This window comes from Parambassis ranga, chromosome 1 (genome assembly GCF_900634625.1).
Source record: "Parambassis ranga chromosome 1, fParRan2.1, whole genome shotgun sequence".
Lineage (NCBI taxonomy): Eukaryota > Metazoa > Chordata > Actinopteri > Ambassidae > Parambassis > Parambassis ranga.
The window spans coordinates 4,976,047-5,003,040 of NC_041022.1; the positions used below are offsets into that span (position 1 = coordinate 4,976,047).

At 43.7% G+C, this 26,994-nt stretch overlaps 2 protein-coding genes across 3 annotated transcripts; both read left to right on the top strand.

The window, feature by feature from the left end:
* Nucleotide 1: 1 nt before the first annotated feature.
* LOC114442874 (reticulon-3-B-like) lies at nucleotides 2–9,109 on the top strand. 2 transcript variants are annotated; one of them, XM_028416719.1, is made up of 12 exons: nucleotides 2–99; nucleotides 2,704–3,133; nucleotides 3,233–3,277; nucleotides 3,367–3,429; nucleotides 3,528–3,856; nucleotides 4,485–4,635; nucleotides 5,116–5,172; nucleotides 5,658–5,796; nucleotides 6,421–6,490; nucleotides 6,565–6,611; nucleotides 7,218–7,276; nucleotides 8,997–9,109. In XM_028416719.1, exons 5-12 carry the CDS (start codon nucleotides 3,778–3,780, stop codon nucleotides 9,043–9,045), a joined length of 651 nt encoding a protein of 216 aa, XP_028272520.1. In that variant the 5' UTR covers nucleotides 2–99; nucleotides 2,704–3,133; nucleotides 3,233–3,277; nucleotides 3,367–3,429; nucleotides 3,528–3,777; the 3' UTR covers nucleotides 9,046–9,109. The 2 variants fall into 2 exon arrangements, with proteins under 2 accessions (XP_028272520.1, XP_028272511.1); XM_028416710.1 differs by having other exon boundaries at nucleotides 3,367–3,856.
* A 406-nt stretch (nucleotides 9,110–9,515) lies between these two features.
* Nucleotides 9,516–26,913, top strand: LOC114445917 (uncharacterized). Its single transcript, XM_028421282.1, has 6 exons — nucleotides 9,516–9,857; nucleotides 10,014–12,497; nucleotides 18,873–18,908; nucleotides 18,977–19,021; nucleotides 19,098–19,149; nucleotides 25,450–26,913. The coding sequence occupies exons 2-6, from the start codon at nucleotides 10,720–10,722 to the stop codon at nucleotides 26,911–26,913; spliced, it is 3,375 nt and encodes a 1,124-aa protein (XP_028277083.1). The 5' UTR covers nucleotides 9,516–9,857; nucleotides 10,014–10,719.
* Nucleotides 26,914–26,994: the final 81 nt, after the last annotated feature.

Here is a 26,994-nt window from a genome sequence, read left to right on the forward strand (position 1 = left end):
GATTCACATGGAAAGAAGCATCAATAGAAACACGGTGGACTCACGAGAACCTTTGGGAGGAAACACGAGCAGAACAACAAGGTTCCACTTCCTATTTATGTGAGCGTTGGTGCCCTCTGCTGTATAATAAATGTATACATAAGCAGAGTGCGTGTATATGTACGAGTAGAATGTCGTTCTATAATAACAATAATAATAATAACAATAATAAGAATTAGAGGAAGAAGATTTACGGTTGTAGCTTCCGCGGTGACGTCACTTCCGCTGCAACCTGCAGTTGTTGCAGTCAAGCTAACAGTCACACAGCGCACACAGCCGTACTCGCTGGGAGGATGTCCTCGTTCTGTGTTTTTGTGGGTTGTCGTGTGTTCATTCTGCGAGCATTGTTGCTGTTTCTATCGATGATCTCTGAAAAATAGGATTGTCTTGCATTTTTCAGTTCCTTGTTGTAGTTATGTAGGCTCTCTTTGTAAACGTTATAATAGGAACCTGGAGTTTAGTTTTTCTCCATCTGCCTGTCTGCAGACTTTTTTTTTTGAGCTTTAACCAGTGTGGCATTTCTCCAAGGTTTTTGACTTTTTCCTTCCTGACAGAACTTTCGTTCTGATTGGGTCAATTGAATCAATAACAGTCATAACTTTGGAACTGAAACTGTTTATGAGGTCATCAACAGGAGCTGTGTGCAGGGATGGTGATGGTACAAATGTCTGTGTGAACAGTGCACAGGTGTTATCATTAATATGACGCTTTCTGATCACCTTTCCTTCTACCTTGTTGGGATTAGCAGGGGTGGGGGGTCGTTTTAAAGCAACACAGTGATGATCAGAAAGAGCAACATCGGTCACCACAACCTCAGAGATGTTCAGACCTTTGGAAATAACTAGATCCAGTATATGTCCCTTGTTATGTGTTGAGTCTATTACATGCTGTGAAAGCCCAAGGCTATCTAGGATGTTAAAGAGTTCTTTGGCACTTCCATCATTAGGATTATCAACATGAATGTTAAAGTCACCCACTAAGATAACACAATCAAAGTCAATGCACATAATAGACAATAGTTTGGCAAACTCATCAAAGAACTTTGCATTGTATTTCGGGGTTTTGTAAATAACTGCAAAGGTTGCTTGACAGGAGGGTTTTAGCTGAAGAGCAACATATTCAAAAGAGTCAAACTTTCCATAGGACACCTTTTTGCACTGGAGGCAGTCATTAAACAAGATGGCGACTCCTCCTCCTTTCTTGTGCAATCTTGCTTCACTCATGAAACCAATAGACTTTAAATTTGATAGTACATTTCTTGGATGATGGGGCTTTCCTTTCCTTATCAAAACATGAATTGATAAATCTGCGTTGTGGGAGAGGGTTCTCTCCCTGGGCCTCAGGTTGGTAGTGGGATTATTATGGGTACAAGTCCTCAAACAGCAGAAGCCATGGGTGTCCTAGTCCCTGATTGCAGTCTTGGTGCTGTTAGATGGTGTGCTTAGGGGAGTGGAAGTAGGAGGGGTGGGTTGGATTTACCTGAGCTGCATAATCTGGGGGGAGGACGGAGGGGAGATACTGCATCTTGGGGACCTTGAAGGAGGTGTCTGGGGGGATGCTGGTGGATGTTGCAGTGTTGAGGATAGGACCCTTGATCTGGCTAAATTGGGGGTGAGGGGGACCATTTTGATCCCAGACTTCACCAAACTCTCCATGTGACTTGGAAACCCAAGAGGTGAAGCAGGGGGGAGATGGATATTGAGGAGTTGGAAGAGGATGCAGCTGAGTGGGTGCAGGGCTGTATTGGAGGAGGTGAGGTGGGGAGATCCAGTGAAGCGGTCCTGCTGTTGTCCCCCTGCAGCTGGTGTTTGACTTTGCAGTGGAGCCTTGTGTCTAACACCGATGTACACTTAAAAGGCGTAATTCAATCAGCCTGAGGCAGAAGAGGTATTATCCTCCATCAGAGATAGACGTGATAGATGTGTAAGAGAAATGCATAGAGAAGCCTAAGAACTAGCTTTCAGGCGTCCTGTGTCGGCTCAGTGTCTACATGATTCTCCAGTCAGAATTCTGCAAGTGTCAGAACACTTCTCAGGGTATCTGGGCTCCACAGGAGCAACACTTTAGGGTGTGTTCTCTTAAAATCGTCAATGTGTTAAAGTGATTCCACTGTTTATGGAACACATTTTCCTGTGATAAACTGTTTGCTATATAGACACAATAAATATTAGTAGGGATGTCCCGATCAGGTTTTTTTTGCCTCAGAGTCATTTGATTTTGAGTATCTGCCGATTCCGATCCTAGTGTGTGTGTGTGTCCAGACCGCCACGCTAGGAGATGTCACACGCAGCGGCTCATCGAGGTCTCAAACCAGGACCTCTCGCGCCAAAAGCGACTGTCATACCCCTACACTACAGGACACAGAGCCACCTTGCACAGAAGGCGTTTAAGAGTCCTAATAAATATATATTCGAGTCCTGATCGGGAGATAATGTCCGATTCCGATCTAGTCTGAAATCACGTAATCGGGCCCGATTTCCGATCACGTGATCGGATCGGGACATCCCTAAATATTAGCAACAGGCTCTCATACAAATATTCTGGGGATGTTAAAACAGATGACAGATCATGACACACATGACATCTGAATGAAACATTGAAACACGTTCACTATAGCAGGCCTCGGATTGGCTGATTGCTTTATCCTCTCTCTGTCCCCCACAGAGACAAAGGTGTACATGGGGAACCTGGGTACTGGGGCAGCAAAAGGTGAGCTGGAGTGCGCCTTCGAGTACTATGGGCACACCTCCGACCTGTCTGGATTGCTAGGAATCCTCCTGGTTTTGCCTTTGTGGAGTCTGAAGACCCGCGAGATGCTGAGGACGCTGTCCGAGGGTTAGACGGAAAGTCAGTACTTGCCACAGCAGAGCACAGCCGTACCTATTGTTGTTGTTTTTCCTTGCGCATTTTGGATGACAGGTAAAACTGTAAATAGTGCTCTTTGCTCATGTTGATTCTGTCTGTTCTGTTGTGTGTGAGATGATATTAGGAGGCAGGAGTTATGTTGAACTCACACACATTAAAACCGTGTGATCCACAGTAGTACTGTGTAGTCCAAGTCCACATCCAGGTCTGGGTCTCCAGGCCTGAAAAGGTAGGTGGTGTAATCAGATGAATGATTGAGCATGTCCAGTGCTACATGTATGCATAGGTGTTCAAAGTTCAGGTTTTCAGTGACAGTGTGTGTCTGCAGGTCTGGCTCAATGGGCCGCTCTCATTCTGGATCTCCAGCAGGAAGGTGAGTCTGCTGGTTTTAGTCTGTTTGCTTTAGTGCTGCAAAATGATAACCCCCCCCCCCCCCTCTCTCTCTCTCTGTGTTTCTGATAGCTGCTCATCCTCAAGGAGTCCTGCAGCCAACGCCTGAAACGCCTGGGGATTCTTTTTATTGAGGTGTTTTATTGGTTTTTGTATAAACACACTTTGTTGTCTTGTGACTGTTAGTTTCACACATGTGTCTTAAATATTGTTCCTCCATCCTGTGTGTGAAGACTGTGCAGACCAACCAGTGTCTGTAGGTCAGTTTGCTCTCTACAGATCTGCACCGATCGGCACAACATCTGAAATGTCCCATCTGATTTTATTGAGTCTTTATGAACACATAGGGTTAAACACAACTCTCCCCTGAACATACCCACAAACACCAAGCCCTCCCCAGTGCAGTGATGTCACAAGAGTTCCAGTAACAATAGCAGCAGCAGCAGCAGGTCACTGAGAGCCACTGAAGGTTAAGAGAAGAAAATGGCTGATTCAACCAGCAGCAACTCTTCATCGTCTAACAAGTCTTCCTCTTCGTCACTCACAGATCTCACTCATGCAGGTAAGACACCTCTCACGCCTCAGTAGATTCAGGTTTGTGTGCGTTCACTCAGCAGGGGGCCAGTGGCCAGGAATAGGTACAGAAATGGACTATGATGACCTCCACTGATTCACTGATGTTTGAATATTTTAGTGTATTGGTCCTTTAACCTGCTAGCATACATGCTAACAACGCTTTATTGTCTTACTGTTAGTTAACTGATCAGCTGACTGATTCAGGTCACAGTGATTTATGTAAAAAGCCTATTATTGTTCAGAGGGTGGGGTGTGAGCTAAGGCGGGGGGTCTTGGGTAACAGTGGTAGACGGGGGAGACGGGGTGAGAGGAAGACTAAAAGCACATGAAGGTGGTTTGTAAAGGGAAAGTGAGGCTGCAGTGTGTAGCAGGTACTCTGAAAACTGCTCTCTGTGGAATGCAGTTTGGTCTCATAATCAAATCCACATGACTTCTGGTCTGTGAGTGTTAAACCAGGATTATGTGTTTGTGAGGGGATTTAACCTTTAATTAACCAGGAGTACATATGTAGTCCATGTTCTCTCCATCAGCTGGTCTGTAGTCCGGGATGTGGTTGAGTCTCTGAACCTGGCCGCTCTCTCTCTCTCTCTCTCTCTCTCTCTCTCTCTGTGCAGCGTTGCAGCTCGTTCACTGGAGAGAACCGAAGAAATCGGCGGTGGCGTTTGGCCTATCGATGCTGATTCTCATTTCTGTGGCAACGCTCTCAGTCATCAGTGTGGTGTCCTACCTGCTGCTGGCCTGCCTCTGTGTCACCATTACTTTCAGGTGGGTATGGAATAGAGGCACAGTCTGGGCTGACTTACAGGAATTCAAGAAGTTTATTGTCAAAATGCACAGCAGAGGTCACACTGAGCAATGAATTATTACTTAACAAGACTAAGATAAAAGACAGTAGACTTATTTTAGGCATAGTAAGAATACATAAAAATAAGAATAAGCAAAAAAATAAAAAAAGCGTTATCAGTGTTTAAGGTGCATTGTTTTTGCATTATTGTTATTTAGAATGTGCAAATATGTTTACTTTGTACATGCAAAAACAAATCTGATGTTACATGATAAATGTTCATAGTTCAGTCAGTGTTCAGCAGCCTGATGCGGATAGAAGCTGTCTTTAGTCTGGTTGTCTGCTTTCACGCTCCTGAAGCGTCTGCCTGACGGCAGGAGTGTGAGCAGTGTGTGCTGAGGGTGAAGGCGGTCCTTGATGATGTTGTGTGCCACTGAACATTGTCTGTTACTTTTCCGCAGGGTTTATAAATCGGTGATCCAGGCCGTCCAGAAGTCAGATGAAGGTCATCCATTCAGGTAACACGCAGAGTAGATCAGAGTAACACATACAGTAAGACACATCTTACGCCCCGTTCACACTGGAGAAAGTCATTCCAGCTAGAGTAGGATTGAGCCCAGACAGCCTTTAAGCTGGATGCGTTCAGACCTATTTTCAAATCTGGCTAGCACACACTTGTGTCCGCACTCAATCCGGCTTCATCCAGCGTGTTTGCTGTCCTCCAAACCACTAGGTGGCGCCTCGTAATATACAGAGTCCGTTCAGGCCGTGGTAGGACCGCGTGTGCGCATGCGTCCTGCGGTTTTTTGTCCCGTGTCATGCCCCGTGAACCAGAAGATCCACCTCTCATGGGAGGATCTAGCCGGATTGAAATCAAACTGGATACTGCCAGATTCGAGGTGTTCACACTCAGAAAAAACACATCTGGATAGGCCCGAATCCCGCTTTAGCCAGATTTTTTTCCCCAGTGTGAATGGGGTATTAATGTCCCCTCTGTCCTCAGGTCTCTGCTGCAGAAGGATATCTCAGTGTCCTCTGAGTCTGTCCGTCAGCTGGCTGATCAGTGTTTGATCCACTTGAACTGGTTCAGCAACCACACCAGGAGGCTGTTGCTTGTTGAAGATCTTGTTGACTCTCTTAAGGTTAGCATGGTGGCTAACGATAGCCTTTATAAGTCATAAACGTAGCTTTTGTGTCATGCAAGGTAAACATCCACAATTTTATTTTAATCTTTGTTGACTTGTGTCACCATTGGCTGTTTGTTGTTTGCAGTTGTTTGTTGTTGTGTAAGGTGCATGTTGTGTTTCTGGGGGTGTACCAAAAAGCAAGATTAACAAGTTGCCATAATCTAAAGTGATTTCCACCTAAATACACTTTCAGAGTTTGATGGGCTTTTTGTTTTTTTTTTATTAAATCTGCTGCACCAGTTTACATATTCTGCACTTTAAAAAGCATCAAATGGTTAAAAAATAACAGATGATGAACAGTACAGTAGCCTTTTTTCTTTCATTCTGTCTCAGGTTTTATTGTTGTTTTTTGTTATGATAATATCTCTCCATGAGACGCGCCTGTTCCTCCTTCATAAAGTTAATGCTCAGCTTTCTTGCAGGAAAATCCTCAAATGTTGTGTCAAATGCCCCCTTTGATTGACAGAGGCCGTGTTTATCAGAGGTTCTGTTCAGCTCACTCCTAGAAAGCCTGGTTCTGTGTGGTATAAACGCCCCCGTTGTTCCATCTTACTGTTTCAGCTGTTTGATGTGTTTCAGCTTGCAGCTGTCATGTGGGTGATGACGTATGTTGGAGCTGTGTTTAACGGCATCACCATCTTGATTCTTGGTGAGTTTGTGGTTTGGAGTTGAGATCTGGCTGATCTGTCCACACAATGTGACCCACTGTGTCTCTGTGTCCAGCTGATGTCATTTTCTTCACCACACCACTGATCTACCAGAAGAAAAAGGTACTGATAAAGCAGTGATGCAGCTCATCATTTTAGCCCTTTATTGACTAATACCCACTAATTATAGTATATTTAGTATTCAGGAAAGTCCCACAGATTCATAGTTATCATCGATTCAAAACAATACCGAATAAGTTCAACAGTAATTTGCATTACTGAATAACATACGTACACAGAGTCAATACACAATGTAATGTAAGATGTATTTTCAGTCTTGATGGTTGTGTACAGAGAATATAGCCATAACCTTAGACTCCTGTTAACACATGGTCATACAGCTATATTTATCAGCACTCCTCTATGATTGATGATTAATGATTAATACTTGTGTCCACCTGGTCTACAACCACATACAGTAACCTGGTTTTCAAAAAGCATTTGAAAACATGAGTAACCCCTGGAGTCTTAACAGTAGGGAGTTTATACAGTAGGTGGTGGGACCACATACATTGACCAATTTCAAAAATGTCAACAGATTTTTTTTTCTTGAGTCAGATAGTTTCCAACATCTTGTAAAGGAAAATAGAAAATTCCATTAATGGGTAAATTATCTGCATCTAAATCATTGCAGATCTCATTGGTGTGTGTGTGTGTGTGTGTTTTCAGGTTCAGATTGATCAGTACATCGAGCTTGTTCGATCCAGAGTGGAGGAGACTCTGCAGAAGTGAGTTTTTATGTTTGCACATGTTATCACACGTTGGTGGTTTACTGACCTGTGTTGGACTGACTGGGTCTGCTGTGTCTAACCACTATGGGACTACAGGGGGGCTGTGGTGGGGGGGACAGGTGGACAGTCCAAGGTTCTTGCTTCCTGGAATGGATGGAAGCTGCATTGTATGTGATAGGGCCACCTCCTCTGTTAATGGAAGGTTTTTCCAGCTTAACATAGATGCTTCCTTGACTCCTCTTTCGACCATCTGTCCTCTCTGTCTAGGATGTGGACATTGTTGTCCTCAAAGGGGGTGGCTCTCCTGTGCTGAGCCATTCTTCTGTGGAGTAGTTGTTTTGTCTCTTCAACGTACAGGTTGGATCATTCTGTGGGTGAGAGGCCGGGGGTGAGAGGCCAGGTAGAGGAGGAGAAGAAGAGATAGACAGGACAGAGAGGATGAAGGAGAGAGAGAGGAGAAGAAGAGGGAGACAGGACAGAGAGGATGAATGAGAGAGAGGAGAAGAGGGAGACAGGACTGAGAGGATGAAGGAGAGAGAGGAAAAGAAGAGGGAGACAGGACAGAGAGGATGAATGAGAGAGAGGAGAAGAAGAGGGAGACAGGAGAGAGAGGATGAAAGAGAGAGAGGAGAAGAAGAGGGAGACAGGAGAGAGAGGATGAAAGAGAGAGAGGAGAAGAAGAGGGAGACAGGACAGAGAGGATGAAGGAGAGAGAGGAGAAGAGGGAGACGGAGAGAGAGGAGAAGAGGGAGACAGGACAGAGAGGTTGAAGGAGAGAGAGAGGAAGAGAAGAGGGAGACAGGACAGAGAGGATGAAGGAGAGGGAGAGAAGACTACTGGGACTACTTTCTGTAAACCTCCTTTGCCCTAAATGATCTCCACTGGGTTTAGATCAGGGGAACCTGCAGGATGGTTTAAAAGATTCTCCTGGAAGAAGTCTCTGGTCAGGAGGCCATTGTGCAGTCATCACCACACAGACGAGGGCCCTCAGTCAAGGGATGCCCTTTGCAACAGCTCCACATATACTTCTTAGCGTCCCATGGTTGGTGGTCCTTTGTAGAGTCCAAACGGGCCAGTTTGTGGCATGGGAGGAGCCGTGGTCGAAGATCAACATGTCTGTTCACAGACGGGTCGTAGGATCCTCCTGCTCACTGCAGGTGAAGCTTTCTACCACCTGACTTTGTTGTTCCATACATGTAGCATCCTTCAGGAAACGTACAATAACTGACTGACTGCATCCAGCCTCCGAGCACTGACTGGTTGGCCGAGGCCTCGTCTGTGCAGCTCAAAAACAGAAAACCTTGTTCGTCATCAGGTGGTCTTTACACACAATGACTTGAAAGCCAGATTTTTGTGCAGATTCTGACTTTTAAAGGGTTAGGGTTAGCCTCTAAGTTTCAGTGAAATAAAAATAAACTTCCTTCTCGATTCTGAAGCTCTATGTACAACCTGGATTCCATCCGCCCAGCAAAATTCAAATACTATATATAACAATTTTTCCTTGGTTCTATGATTTTGAGTAAACAGCAAGATAAAATTAACAAAATGATTAAATTATAAATGTATTTTATGTAATTACAAAAACAAATTATAAGTATATTTTATCTCTGTTACACATGACTACATGGACCTGCCTGTCATCTGTCAGATGTATCTGTCACATTGTTTTGTCCAGACAGGAAGCCAGAAGGACAAACAGACTGTTGTGTGTTTTCAGGCTGCAGGACAGGTTGCCTGGTGCTGTGAAGAGAACCAAAACTGAGTGAGCCCCCCCTCCATCACACCACCCCTTTCCCGATGACTCACCTGCTCAGCTAAATATGAAAGTCCTGAAATAAAAGAGCAAACAGTTATGGCCGTCTACTGTCTTTATTCAATCTGTCCACAAGCACCTGAATGCAACCCAAACAGAGAACCTAATCTCTCGCTGCTGACTGAATTTACCTGAACACACGGGATCAGTAAACCTGTCTGCAGGATTGTCCTCCGAGCCTCCTGCAGGTGGCAGCAAACTTCTAGCTGGTGATGCGTTCAGGTACCATCACAACCAGAGCAAACAGCAGCTAAAGTCCTGGGGATATCCCTGGTTTTTCTTATATTTTTATAAAGAGGAAAACGTTAGACACGATTTTACATCGTCATGCTCGTGAGGATCACCCGCTGCAGAAGAAAAGTACAGGTCACAGTTGACAGAGACTTGAACGCTCAAGGCTAGTTGTAGCTGTAGTCAGTGACTTCATTTAATTTAATTGATAAATGTTTATGTTGAAAAAATAAGAATTTATATTTTTACTTTAAAGGTATTTTTTTTGTTTGTTTTATTGCACTGTAACGTGTTAAGAATGAGAATCCAAGAGGATCTATTTAATTTCTAAAGCGGAACAAATGTTCATTGTTATGTTGATAGAGGGATTGTTTTTACCGATGCAAGAAAGAATGCCATGTGGAAGAACTGACTGTGTTAAGACTGATTTTTGAAGATGAAGAAGATAAAGAAATACTAAGGAATTCTTTACTCTTTTGTCAAGACCTTTTTAGAAGATTGGTTAACCTCCCCTTGAGTTATGAGGCCAATGAGGTTCGTAAGTTAGATGATAATTCACAGTACGTTTGTCATTTATTTTGTAAGCTAATTATCATTTGAAGTACTGTTGTTTACTTTGATTATGTGAGAAGATTGTTTTATTCTCTGTGAGAATTTATTATTTGTGCTTATTTGTACATATTATTTTAGTTCTCACGACGTGTTTGGCATGTTGGCATGACGACGGGTGTCCCAAGACGTGCTAATAAACGCCTGTGTGTGATAAGAACGATTTTGGTCGTGATTCGAACTGGAGGGGAGCTACAGTGAGAACTCAAGAGCCTGCTCCACGCGGCGTGAAGAGATCCCGGTCGGCGCCTGTCCTCAGCAGAGCTGCAAGCAAGTTTCAGCGAACGGAAAAGACTGTGCATGCGCCAGCCCACTAAGCAACAACAAGCGGCGTCCATAAGCAGAGTGTCGTCAAATCCACAAGTAACATCTAAAACAAGTTATATGTTAACAAAGGGAATAGCCCCACATCTGCTTTAAAGGGACTCTATAAGCGTTATGATTAAGGTGCATTGGTGTTATGTACATGTTTAAATCCTTTCACAACTAAGCTATTTAAGTGGTGTAATATTCAAGGTTTTGATACAGTTCAGTTTATGATAAGAGTGCTTATGTGTTAAAATAAGTGGTTAAATTGTTGACAAAAATAAGGTCATGCTATTACAAGGAGAGTAGCAATAAGTAACCATAAGTTTTACTGCATTGAAGCCAATAAGTGTATTTTTCATAGGTCATTCATGCTAATCATACATATTGAAGCCAAATTAGTAAACTAAATAATTGAGTTAAAGCTAAATCCTATGCTTCTGGATTACAAAGTGTAAAATCAGCTTTAGCAATAACAAAAATGAATGAGCATCAGCTGCTGAAAAATCTTGAGAACAACTCATTAGTTACAAGCCCACCAGAAGAGACTGATGCCACTGTAGATCCTCAGGCTGCTGCTGAGACATTAAGAAGAAGTCAGAGAACACGTAAACTCACAGCAAAAGGCCAAGAGCTCCAAGATAGTAAGTCCAAAAGGCTTCAGCATCTCTTCACAGTTGCTTATGACAAGTGGAAAACACAAGCTAAAGAGGTTAAGAAAGCTCTTAACAAGTCTACGTCCAGTGAGCTCCTTAGAGAACTTGTGAGTACGACTTGTAAGGCTTCAACAGATGTGAAACAGACCTATGAAGACTTAAGACAATATTGTACTCCTGATGGTGAAACACGCCGCAGAGTAGATACTTGTGATGCTATCTCAAAACAAATTGAAGAATATGCATCTAATCTTCTTGAAGAGAAAGACAAAGAACAGGGTGCAAATAGTGATCAAGTACACTGGGATGGAACTAGTTCAGTGCTTTCATCTGCTATATCCTCAAGGTTTAAGTCAAGATCAAAAGGTTCAAAATCTGCAAGCAGTTCATATGTAAGCACGCGACACTCAAGCTTGTGCTCTGCAATGAAACAAGACGCTGCAGCTGAGCTAGCTGCTACTCGAGCTACCTTGCAAGCTTTAAAAGAAATAGAGTGTGAAAAACAAAAGCTTGAAAGTTTAGAGGTAGAAAACAAACAGAGGCTTGCACTACAAGAAGCTGAAAATATTGCAAGACAGAATACACTAGAAGAAAAGCGCAGAGAGATTTTACGTTTAGAGACAGTTAAGCAGATGAATGCTGCTAAAGCCAGACTACAGGTCTATGAACAAGGAGATAACTCAGATGAAGAGATATCAGAGTTGCTTTATAGCACAAGGCTAAATCAAAGCACACCTGTGCCCAAGAAAGAGAGACCTCCAGTGCAATGCACAGCATCACCACTAGTGACACAGGTCCAGTCTGCAAGTAACAGTAAACCTGATAACAGTGCGATCTCACTTGCTGAAGCAATAGCAGAGTCAATTAATTCAAGCCGTCTCCCAGCACCAGAGCCATCTATCTTTACTGGAGACCCATTAAGATACAAAGACTGGAAGATGTCTTTTCAAACACTGATTGGCAGGAAGAACATCCCAGTAAATGAGAAAGTCTACTACCTCCGCAAATATGTTGGTGGATCAGCAAGGAAAGCCATTGAGAGTTATTTCCTGCTTAGTACAGATGAGGCTTACCATTCAGCTTGGGAAGTCTTGGAGGAGAGATATGGAAGTCCCTTTGTCATTGCCAAGGCATTTAGAGACAAGCTCAACTCATGGCCAAAAATAGGCCCTAAAGAAAGCATAGAGCTAAGAGAGTTTTCAGATTTCTTACGAGCTTGTGAAGCAGCAATGTCTCAGGTTAAGTGCCTTGAAATATTAAATGATTGTAGTGAAAACCAGAAAATGATAACTAAGCTTCCTGATTGGCTGGCAGCCAGATGGAACAGAAAGGTCATTGAGTTTGAGGAAGAAAGAAAGATGTTTCCTACATTCAATCTGTTTGTCGACTTTGTCACAAGGGAAGCAAAGATTGCTTGTAATCCAGTGACATCTCTACATGCTCTGAAGTCTGGTGATGGAGAAAAGATGAAGACATTAAAGATTCGGAGTGTTGGAGCAAAGGTTTTGACGAGCAACTCTGAAGAAGCCTCAGATACCAAGTCATGCATCTTTTGTGAGAGGTCAACACACAGCCTTCATACCTGTCGAAAGTTCATGGAAAGGTCAGTAGCTGAACGAGTCAAGTTTGTGCAAAATAAGAAATTATGTTTTGGTTGTCTTAAAGCAGGACACCATTCAAAGAACTGTGCACAAAGGAACATCTGTGATGTGTGTAAGGGAAAGCACCCAACATGTTTACATGAGGACCGCACCAAAGAGGACAAAAGAGAAACACAGAGAGACAATGAAAAAAAGGAAAGTGGAAAACATTCAAAGGACAAAGAAAGGTCAAAGGAAAGGACAGATATTAAGCAGGCAGAAGCAACATCTAACCAAGTGGTGCAAAATAAAACCGGCATATTCACATCCACTGTTGTTCCTGTGTGGTTGTCCACAACAAGCGATCCAGAGACTGAACTCCTTATCTATGCGCTGTTGGACAGTCAAAGTGACACGACCTTCATACTGGAGGAGAAGGCAAACCTTCTAAAAACGCAAAGTAAGCCTGTACAATTAAAGTTGTCTACAATGTCACACAAGGTAGCAGTTATTCCAAGTCAAAGGTTAACTGGGTTGCAGATGAGAGGTTTTTACTCATCAAAGAAAATCACTCTCCCAGAAACATACTCAAGAGACTTCATTCCTGCTAATCTAAGTCACATCCCTACCCCCAAAACAGCAAGAGCATGGCCACACCTAGAGCATCTTGCTGAAGAGATTCCCCCTTTAATCGAATGTGATGTGGGTCTGCTCATTGGCTATAATTGCTCTCAAGCACTGCTACCTAGGGAAGTTGTGTCAGGCAAAGACAATGAGCCATTTGCTCAAAGAACAGACCTCGGTTGGAGTATTGTCGGCTGTGTCAACCCCTGTCTTGACTATGGCGATGCGATTGGAGGCAGCCACAGGGTTGCGGTGAGACAAGTGACACCTCAGCCTATGTCATCCACCACTCTCCTGAGTGAAGTGCGATACATATGCAGAACACAAGTCAAAGAACTAATCACTACACCTGACGTGCTAAGAGTGCTGGAGTCAGACTTCAATGAAAGAACAGGAGAGGAAGCTCACTTCTCCCAAGAGGATTTGCGCTTCATATCAATAATTGAGGAAAGAATTAAATTCAATGAAGATGGTCACTGTGAAATGCCTTTGCCGTTCAAGGAGAATAGCCCAAACCTGCCAGACAATAAGAAATGTGCAGAGCATCGCCTCGGCTGTCTGAAGAGGAGATTTGAAAGGGACAAGCAGTACCATGAACATTATGTAACCTTCATGAATGAGACCATTGCTCACAAAGATGCTGAGAAAGTGCCAGGAAGTGAACTGAACAAAAGCCCTGCCTGGTACATCCCTCACCATGGGGTGTATCACCCGCAAAAACCTGGAAAGATAAGAGTCGTATTCGACTGCTCAGCAAGGTTTCAAGGCGTGTCATTAAATGATCACTTGCTTACCGGGCCAGACCTTACCAACACTTTGATAGGCGTCCTTTGCAGGTTTCGCCAGGGCCCAGTAGCAGTAATGTGCGACATTGAGCGCATGTTTCACCAATTTCACGTAAGAAAGGAAGATCAAGACTATTTAAGGTTCCTTTGGTGGGACAATGGAGACTTTCAAACCCAACCATCAGTGTACAGAATGAGAGTACATTTATTTGGAGCTGCTTCATCACCCGGCTGCGCAAACTATGGTCTCAGGCACATCGCAGCCCAAGGACGAGGTCAATTCAGTGAAGCATCAATCCACTTCATTGAAAGAAACTTTTACGTGGACGATGGCCTGATAAGTGTCTCAACAAAGGAGGAAGCAGTCCAGTTGATCAGTGAATCAAGACAGCTCTGTAACAATGGAAAGCTACGAATCCATAAGTTCATTTCCAACCACCCAGAAGTGCTTGCATCAATTCCCAAGGAGGAATGTGCAGAAATGACACAAGGTCAAGACTTGTCATTAGGTGAACCACAGATTGAGAGAGCTTTAGGGGTGAAATGGTGTGTTGCCTTAGATCAGTTTAGGTTCAGAGTAGTTGTGAACGAGCGTCCTCTCTCAAGAAGAGGAGTATTGTCCACAGTAGCGTCCATTTTCGATCCACTTGGTCTGGTGGCGCCTTTCATTCTGACAGGAAAACAAATACTTCAACAAATGTGTCAAGATAAGGCAGGATGGGACGAACCGCTGTCTGATGAACTTCGACCACGATGGGAATCATGGCTTTTGGACCTGCAACATCTAGCTGATGTTAAGGTGCAGCGATGTTACCTTCCAGAGAACTTTAAGGAAGTCTTAAGATATGAACTCCATCACTTCTCTGATGCGAGTGTCACAGGCTATGGAGAATGTACTTACTTGAGGTCCATCAGTGCATCTCAAAAGATACACTGTGCCTTAGTCATGGGCAAAGCCAGGGTAGCTCCAACAAAGATTACCACAGTACCAAGACTCGAGCTGTCGGCTGCTGTTGTTGCTGTCCGTACAAGTGAATTCCTGAGAAAGGAGTTGGAAGTAAATGCCCAGGATTTTTTCTGGACCGACTCAAAGGTCGTTCTGGGATATGTCAACAATGACGCCAGACGCTTCCACGTATTTGTGGCTAATCGTGTTCAGCGTATCAAGGAAAGTACAACTGCAAGCCAATGGAGGCACGTGACCTCTGAGAAAAACCCAGCTGATCATGCCTCAAGGGGTCTCAAGGCAAAAGAGCTCATATCTTCCAACTGGCTCACTGGGCCGGATTTTCTCTGGAATGAAGAACTACCAAGTGGAGATAGTATGGTGGGAGATATTGCAGCTGATGACCCAGAAGTTCGAAAGGTCATTGTACATAAAACATTGGCAACTGAAAGTTTACTGCTTGATCGTTTTTTAAAGTTTTCTAGCTGGACGAGGCTAACTAAAGCTGTTGCCAGACTTAAGCGATGTGTCAAGGAGTATAAGGGTTTGACACCACGAACCAATGAAGCATCAAGCATTGAAGAGAGAAAGGATGCAGAACTTACAATCATAGGCCTTGCTCAAAGAGCAGCCTTTCATGAGGAAATCCAGCGCCTTCAGCATGAGAAGGAAGTGACTGTGAAGGATAATGTCAACAGACTACATCGACTGAATCCTTTCTTGGATGAATGTGGTATACTTAGGGTGGGAGGTCGTCTTAAGCATGCTGCTTTGCATCCATACATTAAGCATCCAGCAATCTTGCCAAAGAGTAGCCACATATCTAAGCTATTGATCAGACATTACCATCAACAAGTACAACACCAAGGACGTGGAATGACAATGAACGAGCTCAGATCCAATGGCATCTGGATCGTTGGTTGTAGCCAGGCTGTGTCATCGTACATTTACAAGTGTGTGAAGTGTAGGAAGTTTAGAAGGAGCACTGAAAACCAAAAGATGGCAGACTTACCCAGTGAACGCATGGAAGCAACTCCTCCCTTTACTTATTGTGGGATGGACTGCTTTGGTCCTTTCTACATTAAGGATGGAAGAAAGGAGCTGAAACGTTATGGTTTGTTATTCACCTGCTTGTGTTCTCGTGCTGTGCATATAGAGGTGCTTGATGATATGACAAGTGATGGTTTTATCAACGCCCTTCGTGCATTCATTGCTTTGCGTGGACACGTACGACAACTTAGATCAGATCAAGGAACCAACTTTGTTGGCGCAAGACGTGAGTTTCTGGACACTGTTAAAGAGATGAATCAAGAGTGCCTGAAGCAACTTGGTTGCGAGTTCATCTTTAACACTCCCTCTGCAAGCCACATGGGTGGAATCTGGGAGCGGCACATAAGAACAATAAGAAGTGTGTTGGCGTCCATTCTGGACCAGTCATCCAAAGGTCTTGATGGCTCATCTTTGAGGACCTACTTTTATGAAATCATGGCAATCATAAACAGCAGACCTTTAACTGCTCACCTGCTTAATGATCCAGCCGGACCACAACCTCTTACACCCAATCACATCTTGACCATGAAGTCGTCAGTGATCTTGCCTCCGCCCGGAGAGTTTGTGAGAGAGGATTTGTACCTTCGCAAAAGATGGCGTAGAGTGCAATACTTGGCAAATGAGTTTTGGTCTAGATGGAAAAAGGAGTATCTATTAAACTTACAATATAGACAGAAATGGCACAAAACACGCAGAAATGCAAAGGTCAATGACATAGTCATTGTGCGAGATGACACTGCACCACGTAACGAGTGGAAGATGGCTAAGGTCACCAAGGTGTATCCTGACAAAGATGGATGTGTGAGAAAGCTGCAGTTGCTGATCAGTGACTCGGCACTGGACAATCAAGGAAAGAAAGTCACAAGGCCGCTCTATTTAGAGAGACCTATTCACAAAACAGTTACACTGTTAGAGGCCGACTAGCTTTATGTTTCTATCCTAGGTTAAGTTTATACAATACAGAGCACCACACTCGTTTTATTCATTAGTGAAAGGGAAATCACTAGTGATTTGGTGGGAGTGTAGCTGTAGTCAGTGACTTCATTTAATTTAATTGATAAATGTTTATGTTGAAAAAATAAGAATTTATATTTTTACTTTAAAGGTATTTTTTTTGTTTGTTTTATTGCACTGTAACGTGTTAAGAATGAGAATCCAAGAGGATCTATTTAATTTCTAAAGCGGAACAAATGTTCATTGTTATGTTGATAGAGGGATTGTTTTTACCGATGCAAGAAAGAATGCCATGTGGAAGAACTGACTGTGTTAAGACTGATTTTTGAAGATGAAGAAGATAAAGAAATACTAAGGAATTCTTCTTCTTTTCTTCTTCTTTTGTCAAGACCTTTTTAGAAGATTGGTTAACCTCCCCTTGAGTTATGAGGCCAATGAGGTTCGTAAGTTAGATGATAATTCACAGTACGTTTGTCATTTATTTTGTAAGCTAATTATCATTTGAAGTACTGTTGTTTACTTTGATTATGTGAGAAGATTGTTTTATTCTCTGTGAGAATTTATTATTTGTGCTTATTTGTACATATTATTTTAGTTCTCACGACGTGTTTGGCATGTTGGCATGACGACGGGTGTCCCAAGACGTGCTAATAAACGCCTGTGTGTGATAAGAACGATTTTGGTCGTGATTCGAACTGGAGGGGAGCTACACTAGTGCAGCGGCACACTAATGGATTCAGCTGGGACGCCGTCCTACTAAGGGTTACAGACGGAACCGGGTCCAAATGCGAACCTGCACAGACATAATTCTGTTACGGCGTGCCTGAACAGCAGCAGTATCCGTGGTATAGTCCCACCTTCTGTTTATATTAAATGTCAGTCACGAATGAGCCTCCGGTTCCGGATGGTCTGTCCTGATCCAGATTTTGGTTCCTTCAAGTTTTATGACAATCCGAATGTTAAAGGACTACAGGAAATGGAGACAGAGCAAAAAGCTAAAGGACTGGGAGTAAGCGGTATTTAGATTTTAAATACTTAAGTAGTAGAAGTTAACACTTCCGAGGATGTTTCAACAGCACAAAGCACTTCAGAATATTTGAGTAGGCTATTTTAGCTTCTTACTGGACTGTAAGTACTTGTGAAAGATTCTTAGTGTCTCTATGCATGTACTTTGTCTGATTACATTACTGATCACAGCTGATGAAGACAATGGAGCAGCTCATCCTCGACCTCCTCAATCCCCAAGTGCATCAGGCTCAGGACCCCCTACAGTTTGCCTACCCGGCAGGTGTGGGTGTGGAGGACGCCATTCTCTACCTCCTACACCGTGTTCAAGCACATCTGGACAAAGGGAGGGGCGCAGTGAGGATTCTTTTCTTGGACTTCTCAAGTGCCTTCAACACCATCCAGCCCCTGCTGCTACTGGACAAACTGAGGGAGATGTCAGTGGACCACTACTTGGTGTCCTGGATTGCTGACTACCTCACGGAGAGACCGCAGTACATCAGGCTAAAGAACACCACATCAGACACTGTCATCAGCAGCACCGGAGCTCCCCAGGGGACGGTGCTGAACATGAACAAAATGTGTGCTAACAGGCGGGCCGGCTCTGTGGTCGGCATGAAGCTGGACTCCCTGGTGACAGTGGCAGAGAGGAGAACATTAAGAAAACTTCTGGCTATTGTGGACGATGCCAGTCATCCTCTGCACACTGTCATCAGCGCTCAGAGGAGCCTGAACAGTCACAGGCTGCTCCTCCCCAAGAGCAGGACCAACAGATTCAGAGACTCCTTTGTCCCCCGTTCCATCAAACTTTACAACTCTACTTTTGGCAGGAGGGGGAGAAGGAAGGGAGGAGCACAGTCCGCCTGATACAACACACGTGCAATAATTTATATGTGCAATAATACATCTGTACCATCTATGCTGGTGTGCAATGTTTGTACATAATTCCTCTTATCTTTCATTTTTATTTTACTACAGAACACATCCTTCCAGTGAAGATGCTTGCTTACCACTCTGACTTTATTGTTCTGCAGAACTGCTGAGTTGACACCTGGATGCCTTCAAGTGAGGTAATATGTCTGCATACATCCTGCCAGTGAAGACATTTACATGCTGCTGTGACTTTTTTGCTTTGCAGGATCACTGATTCGTCACCTGGAAGGCTGGATTTCTGGGGAGTATGGTACTGTGTTTGCAAGTCATCATAACACATGCTTTCTGTGAAGATGCTTGCTTACCACTGTGTTTTATTGTTTTAGCTGCACAGGACCACTGATTCATCACCTGGAAGGTGGAATTCCTGCGAGTATGGTAGGTGAATTTTGCTGTCTTTAGACCGTTTTTTCATGCGTCCTTTTTCCAGTTAACTGGCGGCGTTGCAGGTGCAGTGTAGGGAATTTGGTTGATTGCAGTGGTTAATGCTCTAGGAGACACGCAGAGTTTATTGTGCTGGTGTTTGTATTTTTGTACCTTTTGCCTTTTTCCACAACATATCCAATTGGGTTTACCAGTGGAAAATCTTTACGCTCATAGGCTGCTCTTTTCTTGGTCGTTCCTAAAGGTCCTTCTTTGGAACAATATGTTATCATGTTATATTCTGACATAGCACTGACAATCTCTTTCACAACTGTTTCATCAACGTTAGTATTATATTTGTTTAATACGGTCCTAACTCTGTTTTGTGACAGCTGGTTGATTTGACAAAACTGCTGTAGCACATCCTGTACAACACTGTCCGGTATGTGCAAAACAGTGTGCATCTTTAGTAGCAAAGATGCTAAGTTGTGCTCAAGCTGTTTTTTTAAATTACAAAACTCATGCTCACTGGTTACTGCACTCTCCTCTTCTATGTCCTCAATATCATCTGCATCTGACATTTACTCATGTGCAGCACACACTGTCATGGCTTATAAAATAATCACTAACTATTTCTGACTTAAACCTCTTCCACTTCTGTCCTTTGTGAAAAAGTCACTCTCTGAACAAGACTCAGCAAACGCACATGACAAACTAAACTTAACTGGTATATCTGCACTTGGTTGCTGATCTGAGGTTTCGGTGTGAATGCCGGACAAGTGCAATTTTAATGCATTTCTAATGTAATGTATGTAATGTATTTATATGTATATATACACACACACATATGTGTGTGTGTGTATATATATATAAAACATCTGTGGAAGGACCTGAAACAAAAAAAGCAGTTTGCTCATGAAGAATGAGCCAAAATACCTGTTGACAGGTGCAGACGTCTCATTGGGCAGCAGTGGCTCAGGGTTGTCCAGTAACCGGAAGGTTGGTGGTTCGATCCCAACTCCTCCCTAGTCACTGTTGTGTGTCCTTGGGCAAGACACTTTACCTGCATAGCCTCCAGTGTATTCACTGGTGTATGGCGCTCTTTGCTGGGCTGCCTTAAGCAATTTCCCCATTGTGGGACTAATAAAGGTTTCAAATTGGGGACAACAGTGGCGCAGTGGGATAGCAGGGTTGTCCAATAACCGGAAGGTTGGTGGTTCGATCCCAACTCCTCCCTAGTCACTGTTGTGTGTTCTTGGGCAAGACACTTCACCCTAGCCTGTGGCGCGCCTTGCTAGTCATTGTATGACACTGCTTGTGCAGCAGCCGTAATGAATTTCCCTCTGGGATTAATACAGTATCTAAAAAAAAAAAAAAAAAAAAAAAAAAATTGACAGTTACAGAAATAGTTTGATTGCAGTGATTGCCTCAAAAGGTTGTGCAACAAAATATTAATTTAAGGGTACCATCATTTTTGTCCAGACCTGTTTCATTCATTTTTTTAAATGATTATGTTGAACAACAATTCAAAACCAATGTCTGATTTACATAGGTTAATTTTTTTTGTTTATTTCTGCATGCTCCTGTATGCTTGAGTGTGTGGGTCCTCTAGCCTGCTGTTCTGTAAAATCCCTAATCTAATCAGTATCTTTGTATCAAGCTGCTTTGCAAATCCTGCCTTCTTTTTTCATATATTTGATTAGACTATGCAAAACAGTACTGTCAAATCAGCCAGGTTCAGAGTGGACCTCAAAGCTTGAACCCTGACCCTGATGCATCCTGCCCTCAGCAGAAAAGTGATTTTCTCTTTACCATCTGCTGCAGAGGAGGAGAGGGAGAAAAAAAAGAAGCACACAGCAGCACTGGGAAATGTCTGCTCTTATCTTGCCTTTGAGAAGCAGTGAAGTCCAGTTATTCTCAGTTGCAGGGAAAATATTTTTGTTTGTTAAAGAAGAGGAATGCAGAACTGTGTTTATGCTGCTTCATGACAAAAAAACCTCATAAAGATGAATACAAGCAAACAGCACAAACCAAATACACAGTCAGTGCAACGTCAAAGTGGAAAACACTGCAGTGTAAATGCTGAATAGTCAGATGGAGTCTACAGTATAAATGGCTTCTCATGGAGAGGCCCATCACGCTGGGTGTTGCATTTTACGTGGGCAGTGGCTGGTAACTCGTATATGTGTTTACCTAATCTAGGCTTTGGCTTTATTTGTATTGCTGTACCTACAATGCACAGCAGATTTCCCTGAGCTAACTCTATTGGGAGGTTGTTGGTGAGAGGGATGTAGTTTTGGAAATTGTTTATCTTACGAGTTGGTGTTTGTATTAGATCCATATTATATGTGGCACAACTGCTATTCGAAGTGGCATTTACAAACTTAGGAGTGACATCATATGGCGCATGGCTTTGATGTGTCACACATGCGTATATGATGTCATACAGATATGACATCATATGGCGGATGGCTTTGATTCCTGTTCAGGAACCAGTAACTGTGTGTGTGTGTGTGTGTGTGTGTATATATGTATGTATATATACATACATATATACACACACACACACACACATATACATATATGTATATATGTGTATATATATATATATATATATATATGTATGTGTATATATATATGTGTATATATGTGTATATATGTATATATATGTATGTATATATATATATGTGTATATATGTATATATATGTATGTGTATATATGTATATATATATGTATGTATATATATATATATGTGTATATATGTATATATATATATGTGTATATATGTATATATATGTATGTATATATATATATATATATATATGTGTATATATATAGTGCTCTGGGTGGTGGCCGGGGAGGCTTAGATGGTGTGCTTAGGGGAGTGGAAGAGGGAGGGGTGGGTTGGGTTGACCTCAGCTGCATAATCTTGGGGGAGGACGGAGGGGAGATACTGCATCTTGGGGGCCTTGAGGGAGGTGTCTGGGGGGATGCTGGTGGGTGTTGCAGTGTTGAGGATAGGACCCTTGATCTGGCTAGATTGGGGGTGAGGGGGACCATTTTGATCCCAGACTTCACCAAACTCTCCATGTGACTTGGAAACCCAAGAGGTGAAGAAGAAGAGGGTGCAGCTGAGGGGGTGCAGGGCTGTAGTGGAGGAGGTGAGGTGGGGAGATCCAGTGAAGCGGTCCTGCTGTTGTCCCCCTGCAGCTGGTGTTCACTTTGCAGTGGAGCCTTAGGCTGGGCCCAGGGAGGGTCGGAGGCGTTTTGGTGTCTCACAGAGTGGAGAAGACTATCGGTTAGCCGCCTCAGTCCACGTCCATTCAGATGAGGGCCTCTTCCTTTGAACAGGTCATCACGTTCCCAGAACAGGTTGAAGTTATCGATGAAGGTCATTGCATGTGTCTCACAGGTCTTAGACACCCAAGCATTCAGTGCAAGCAGGCGACTGAATTTATTTATCCTTCTATCAATGTTTGGGAGCGGCCCACTGATAAATGATTGGACTTCCAGTTTGTTGAGTATCTCTAAAAGTTTAGAGAAATCTTTTTTCAACAGTTCTGATTCGCCCCCGGTGGTGTCAACTGCACCCACATGCAGAATGATCTGTTTGACTCCTGGGTGGTTTGACATAACCTGAGGGAGAAGTCCTGTTATATCAGTGACCGTGGCACTCGGATAGCTGCATGTGAGCATTCTTTCATTCTTGACGTCACTGATAGCGCCGTCTCCAAGCAGCAAGACATCTTTGTCCTTCACTTCTGACACGGATTCTCTGCCTCTGTGTGCCCGATGTTTCGTCTTCGTCTCCCTCTCCGTTTTATTCTTTATGTCCCATTTCTTATTGACTGCATTGTATACTGGCTCGTTTACAGCCAACTCAGACAATGGTTGATATTTGTTTCTGAGCTGTATGCCTGGTGATGCAGCGTATACTCCACTGATATTATCATTTATTTTTGGTTTGGCACCAAGTGTATGCCAGGTGGCATCAGTTTTCATAAGTTTTGGAAAGGACACAGTGTCATCCAGGTTTAGCACATCAGTGGCAGAATCATAATTAACACTGCATTTTGTTGATGCAGATTTAGTCTTCTTACCACCGGGTGTGATCGGGAGAGTCTCATGGAGTCCTTTTTCCATTTCCAGGGCAAAAATCTTTGCTTTAAGCTCGGTGATTTCCTGAAGATAATTCCAGCAGTTTTGGCAACGTAAGCTTGTTGTGGTGTCTGCTCCAAACATTTCTTCACTAGGCTGATGAGTAGACAAAGTGAGCTGCAGCAGGTCCGTTGATTTGTTTAAAAAGTTAAAATCCAAACATCCAGTGGTACAAAACATGGTACAAAACAGACATATATTTAAGTATATATACATATGTTTTTTTTTTTACAAACTTAGGAGTGACATCATATGGCGGATGGCTTTGATTCCTGTTCAGGAACCAGTAACTGTGTGTGTGTGTATATACACTCAACAAAAATATAAACGCAACACTTTTGTTTTTGCTCCCATGTTTCATGAGATGGACTTGAAGATCTAAACTTCATTCCAGATACACAATATTACCATTCCTCTCAAACATTGTTCACAAATCTGTCTAAATGTGTGATAGTGAGCACTTCTGCTTTGCTGAGATAATCCATCCCACCTCACAGGTGTGCCACATCAAGATGCTGATCTGACATCATGATTAGTGCACAGGTGTACCTTAAACTGCCCACAATAAAAGGCCACCCTGAAATGTGCATTTTGTTTCTGCTTTATTGGCGGTCTGGGGACTCAGAACCAGTCAGTATCTGGTGTGACCACCATTTGCCTTATGCAGTGCAACACATCTTCTTCGCATAGAGTTTATCAGATTGTCTATTGTGGCCTGTGGAATGTTGGTCCACTCCTCTTCAATGGCTGTGCGAAGTTGCTGGATATTAGTGGGAACTGGTGCACGCTGTCGTATACGCCGGTCAAGCACATCCCAAACATGTTCAATGGGTGACATGTCCGGTGAGTATGCTGGCCATGCAAGAACTGGGACATTTTCAGCTTCCAAGAATTGTGTACAGATCCTTGCAACATGGGGCCGTGCATTATCTTGCTGAAACATGAGGTGATGTTCATGGATGTATGGCACAACAATGGGCCTCAGGATCTCATCACGGTATCTCTGTGCATTCAAAATGCCATCAATAAAATGCACCTGTGTTCTTCGTCCATAACAGATGCCTGCCCATACCATGACCCCACCACCACCATGGGCCACTCGATCCACAACATTGACATCAGCAAAGCGCTCACCCACACGACGCCACTCACGCTGTCTGCCATCTGCCCTGAACAATGTAAACCGAGATTCATCCGTGAAGAGAACACCTCTCCAACGTGCTAGACGCCATCGAATGTGAGCATTTGCCCACTCAAGTCTGTTACGGCGACGATCTGGAGTCAGGTTAAGACCCCGATGAGGACGACGAGCATGCAGTTGAGCTTCCCTGAGACGGTTTCTGACAGTTTGTGCAGAAATTGTTTGGTTATGCAAACCAATTGTTTCAGCAGCTGTCTGAGTGGCTGGTCTCAGACGATCTCGGAGGTGAACCTGCTGGATGTGGAGGTCCTGGGCTGGTGTGGTTACTCGTGGTCTGCGGTTGTGAGGCCGGTTGGATGTACTGCCATATTCTCTGAAACGCCTTTGGAGACGGCTTATGGTGGAGAAATGAACATTCAATGCACGAGCAACAGATCTGGTTGACATTCCTGCTGTCAGCATGCCAATTGCACGCTCCCTCAATGCTTGTGGCATCTGTGGCATTTTGCTGTGAGACAAAACTGCACATTTCAGGGTGGCCTTTTATTGTGGGCAGTTTGAGGTACACCTGTGCACTAATCATGATGTCAGATCAGCATCTTGATGTGGCACACCTGTGAGGTGGGATGGATTATCTCAGCAAAGCAGAAGTGCTCACTATCACACATTTAGACAGATTTGTGAACAATGTTTGAGAGGAATGGTAATATTGTGTATCTGGAATGAAGTTTAGATCTTCAAGTCCATCTCATGAAACATGGGAGCAAAAACAAAAGTGTTGCGTTTATATTTTTGTTGAGTGTATATACACACACACACAGTTACTGGTTCCTGAACAGGAATCAAAGCCATCCGCCATATGATGTCACTCCTAAGTTTGTAAAAAAAAAAACATATGTATATATACTTAAATATATGTCTGTTTTGTACCATGTTTTGTACCACTGGATGTTTGGATTTTAACTTTTTAAACAAATCAACGGACCTGCTGCAGCTCACTTTGTCTACTCATCAGCCTAGTGAAGAAATGTTTGGAGCAGACACCACAACAAGCTTACGTTGCCAAAACTGCTGGAATTATCTTCAGGAAATCACCGAGCTTAAAGCAAAGATTTTTGCCCTGGAAATGGAAAAAGGACTCCATGAGACTCTCCCGATCACACCCGGTGGTAAGAAGACTAAATCTGCATCAACAAAATGCAGTGTTAATTATGATTCTGCCACTGATGTGCTAAACCTGGATGACACTGTGTCCTTTCCAAAACTTATGAAAACTGATGCCACCTGGCATACACTTGGTGCCAAACCAAAAATAAATGATAATATCAGTGGAGTATACGCTGCATCACCAGGCATACAGCTCAGAAACAAATATCAACCATTGTCTGAGTTGGCTGTAAACGAGCCAGTATACAATGCAGTCAATAAGAAATGGGACATAAAGAATAAAACGGAGAGGGAGACGAAGACGAAACATCGGGCACACAGAGGCAGAGAATCCGTGTCAGAAGTGAAGGACAAAGATGTCTTGCTGCTTGGAGACGGCGCTATCAGTGACGTCAAGAATGAAAGAATGCTCACATGCAGCTATCCGAGTGCCACGGTCACTGATATAACAGGACTTCTCCCTCAGGTTATGTCAAACCACCCAGGAGTCAAACAGATCATTCTGCATGTGGGTGCAGTTGACACCACCGGGGGCGAATCAGAACTGTTGAAAAAAGATTTCTCTAAACTTTTAGAGATACTCAACAAACTGGAAGTCCAATCATTTATCAGTGGGCCGCTCCCAAACATTGATAGAAGGATAAATAAATTCAGTCGCCTGCTTGCACTGAATGCTTGGGTGTCTAAGACCTGTGAGACACATGCAATGACCTTCATCGATAACTTCAACCTGTTCTGGGAACGTGATGACCTGTTCAAAGGAAGAGGCCCTCATCTGAATGGACGTGGACTGAGGCGGCTAACCGATAGTCTTCTCCACTCTGTGAGACACCAAAACGCCTCCGACCCTCCCTGGGCCCAGCCTAAGGCTCCACTGCAAAGTGAACACCAGCTGCAGGGGGACAACAGCAGGACCGCTTCACTGGATCTCCCCACCTCACCTCCTCCACTACAGCCCTGCACCCCCTCAGCTGCACCCTCTTCTTCTTCACCTCTTGGGTTTCCAAGTCACATGGAGAGTTTGGTGAAGTCTGGGATCAAAATGGTCCCCCTCACCCCCAATCTAGCCAGATCAAGGGTCCTATCCTCAACACTGCAACACCCACCAGCATCCCCCCAGACACCTCCCTCAAGGCCCCCAAGATGCAGTATCTCCCCTCCGTCCTCCCCCAAGATTATGCAGCTGAGGTCAACCCAACCCACCCCTCCCTCTTCCACTCCCCTAAGCACACCATCTAAGCCTCCCCGGCCACCACCCAGAGCACTGGCCTCTAAGGCCTTTAACAGCACCAAGACTGCAATCAGGGACTAGTACACCCATGGCTTCTGCTGTTTGAGGACTTGTACCCATAATAATCCCACTACCAACCTGAGGCCCAGGGAGAGAGCACTC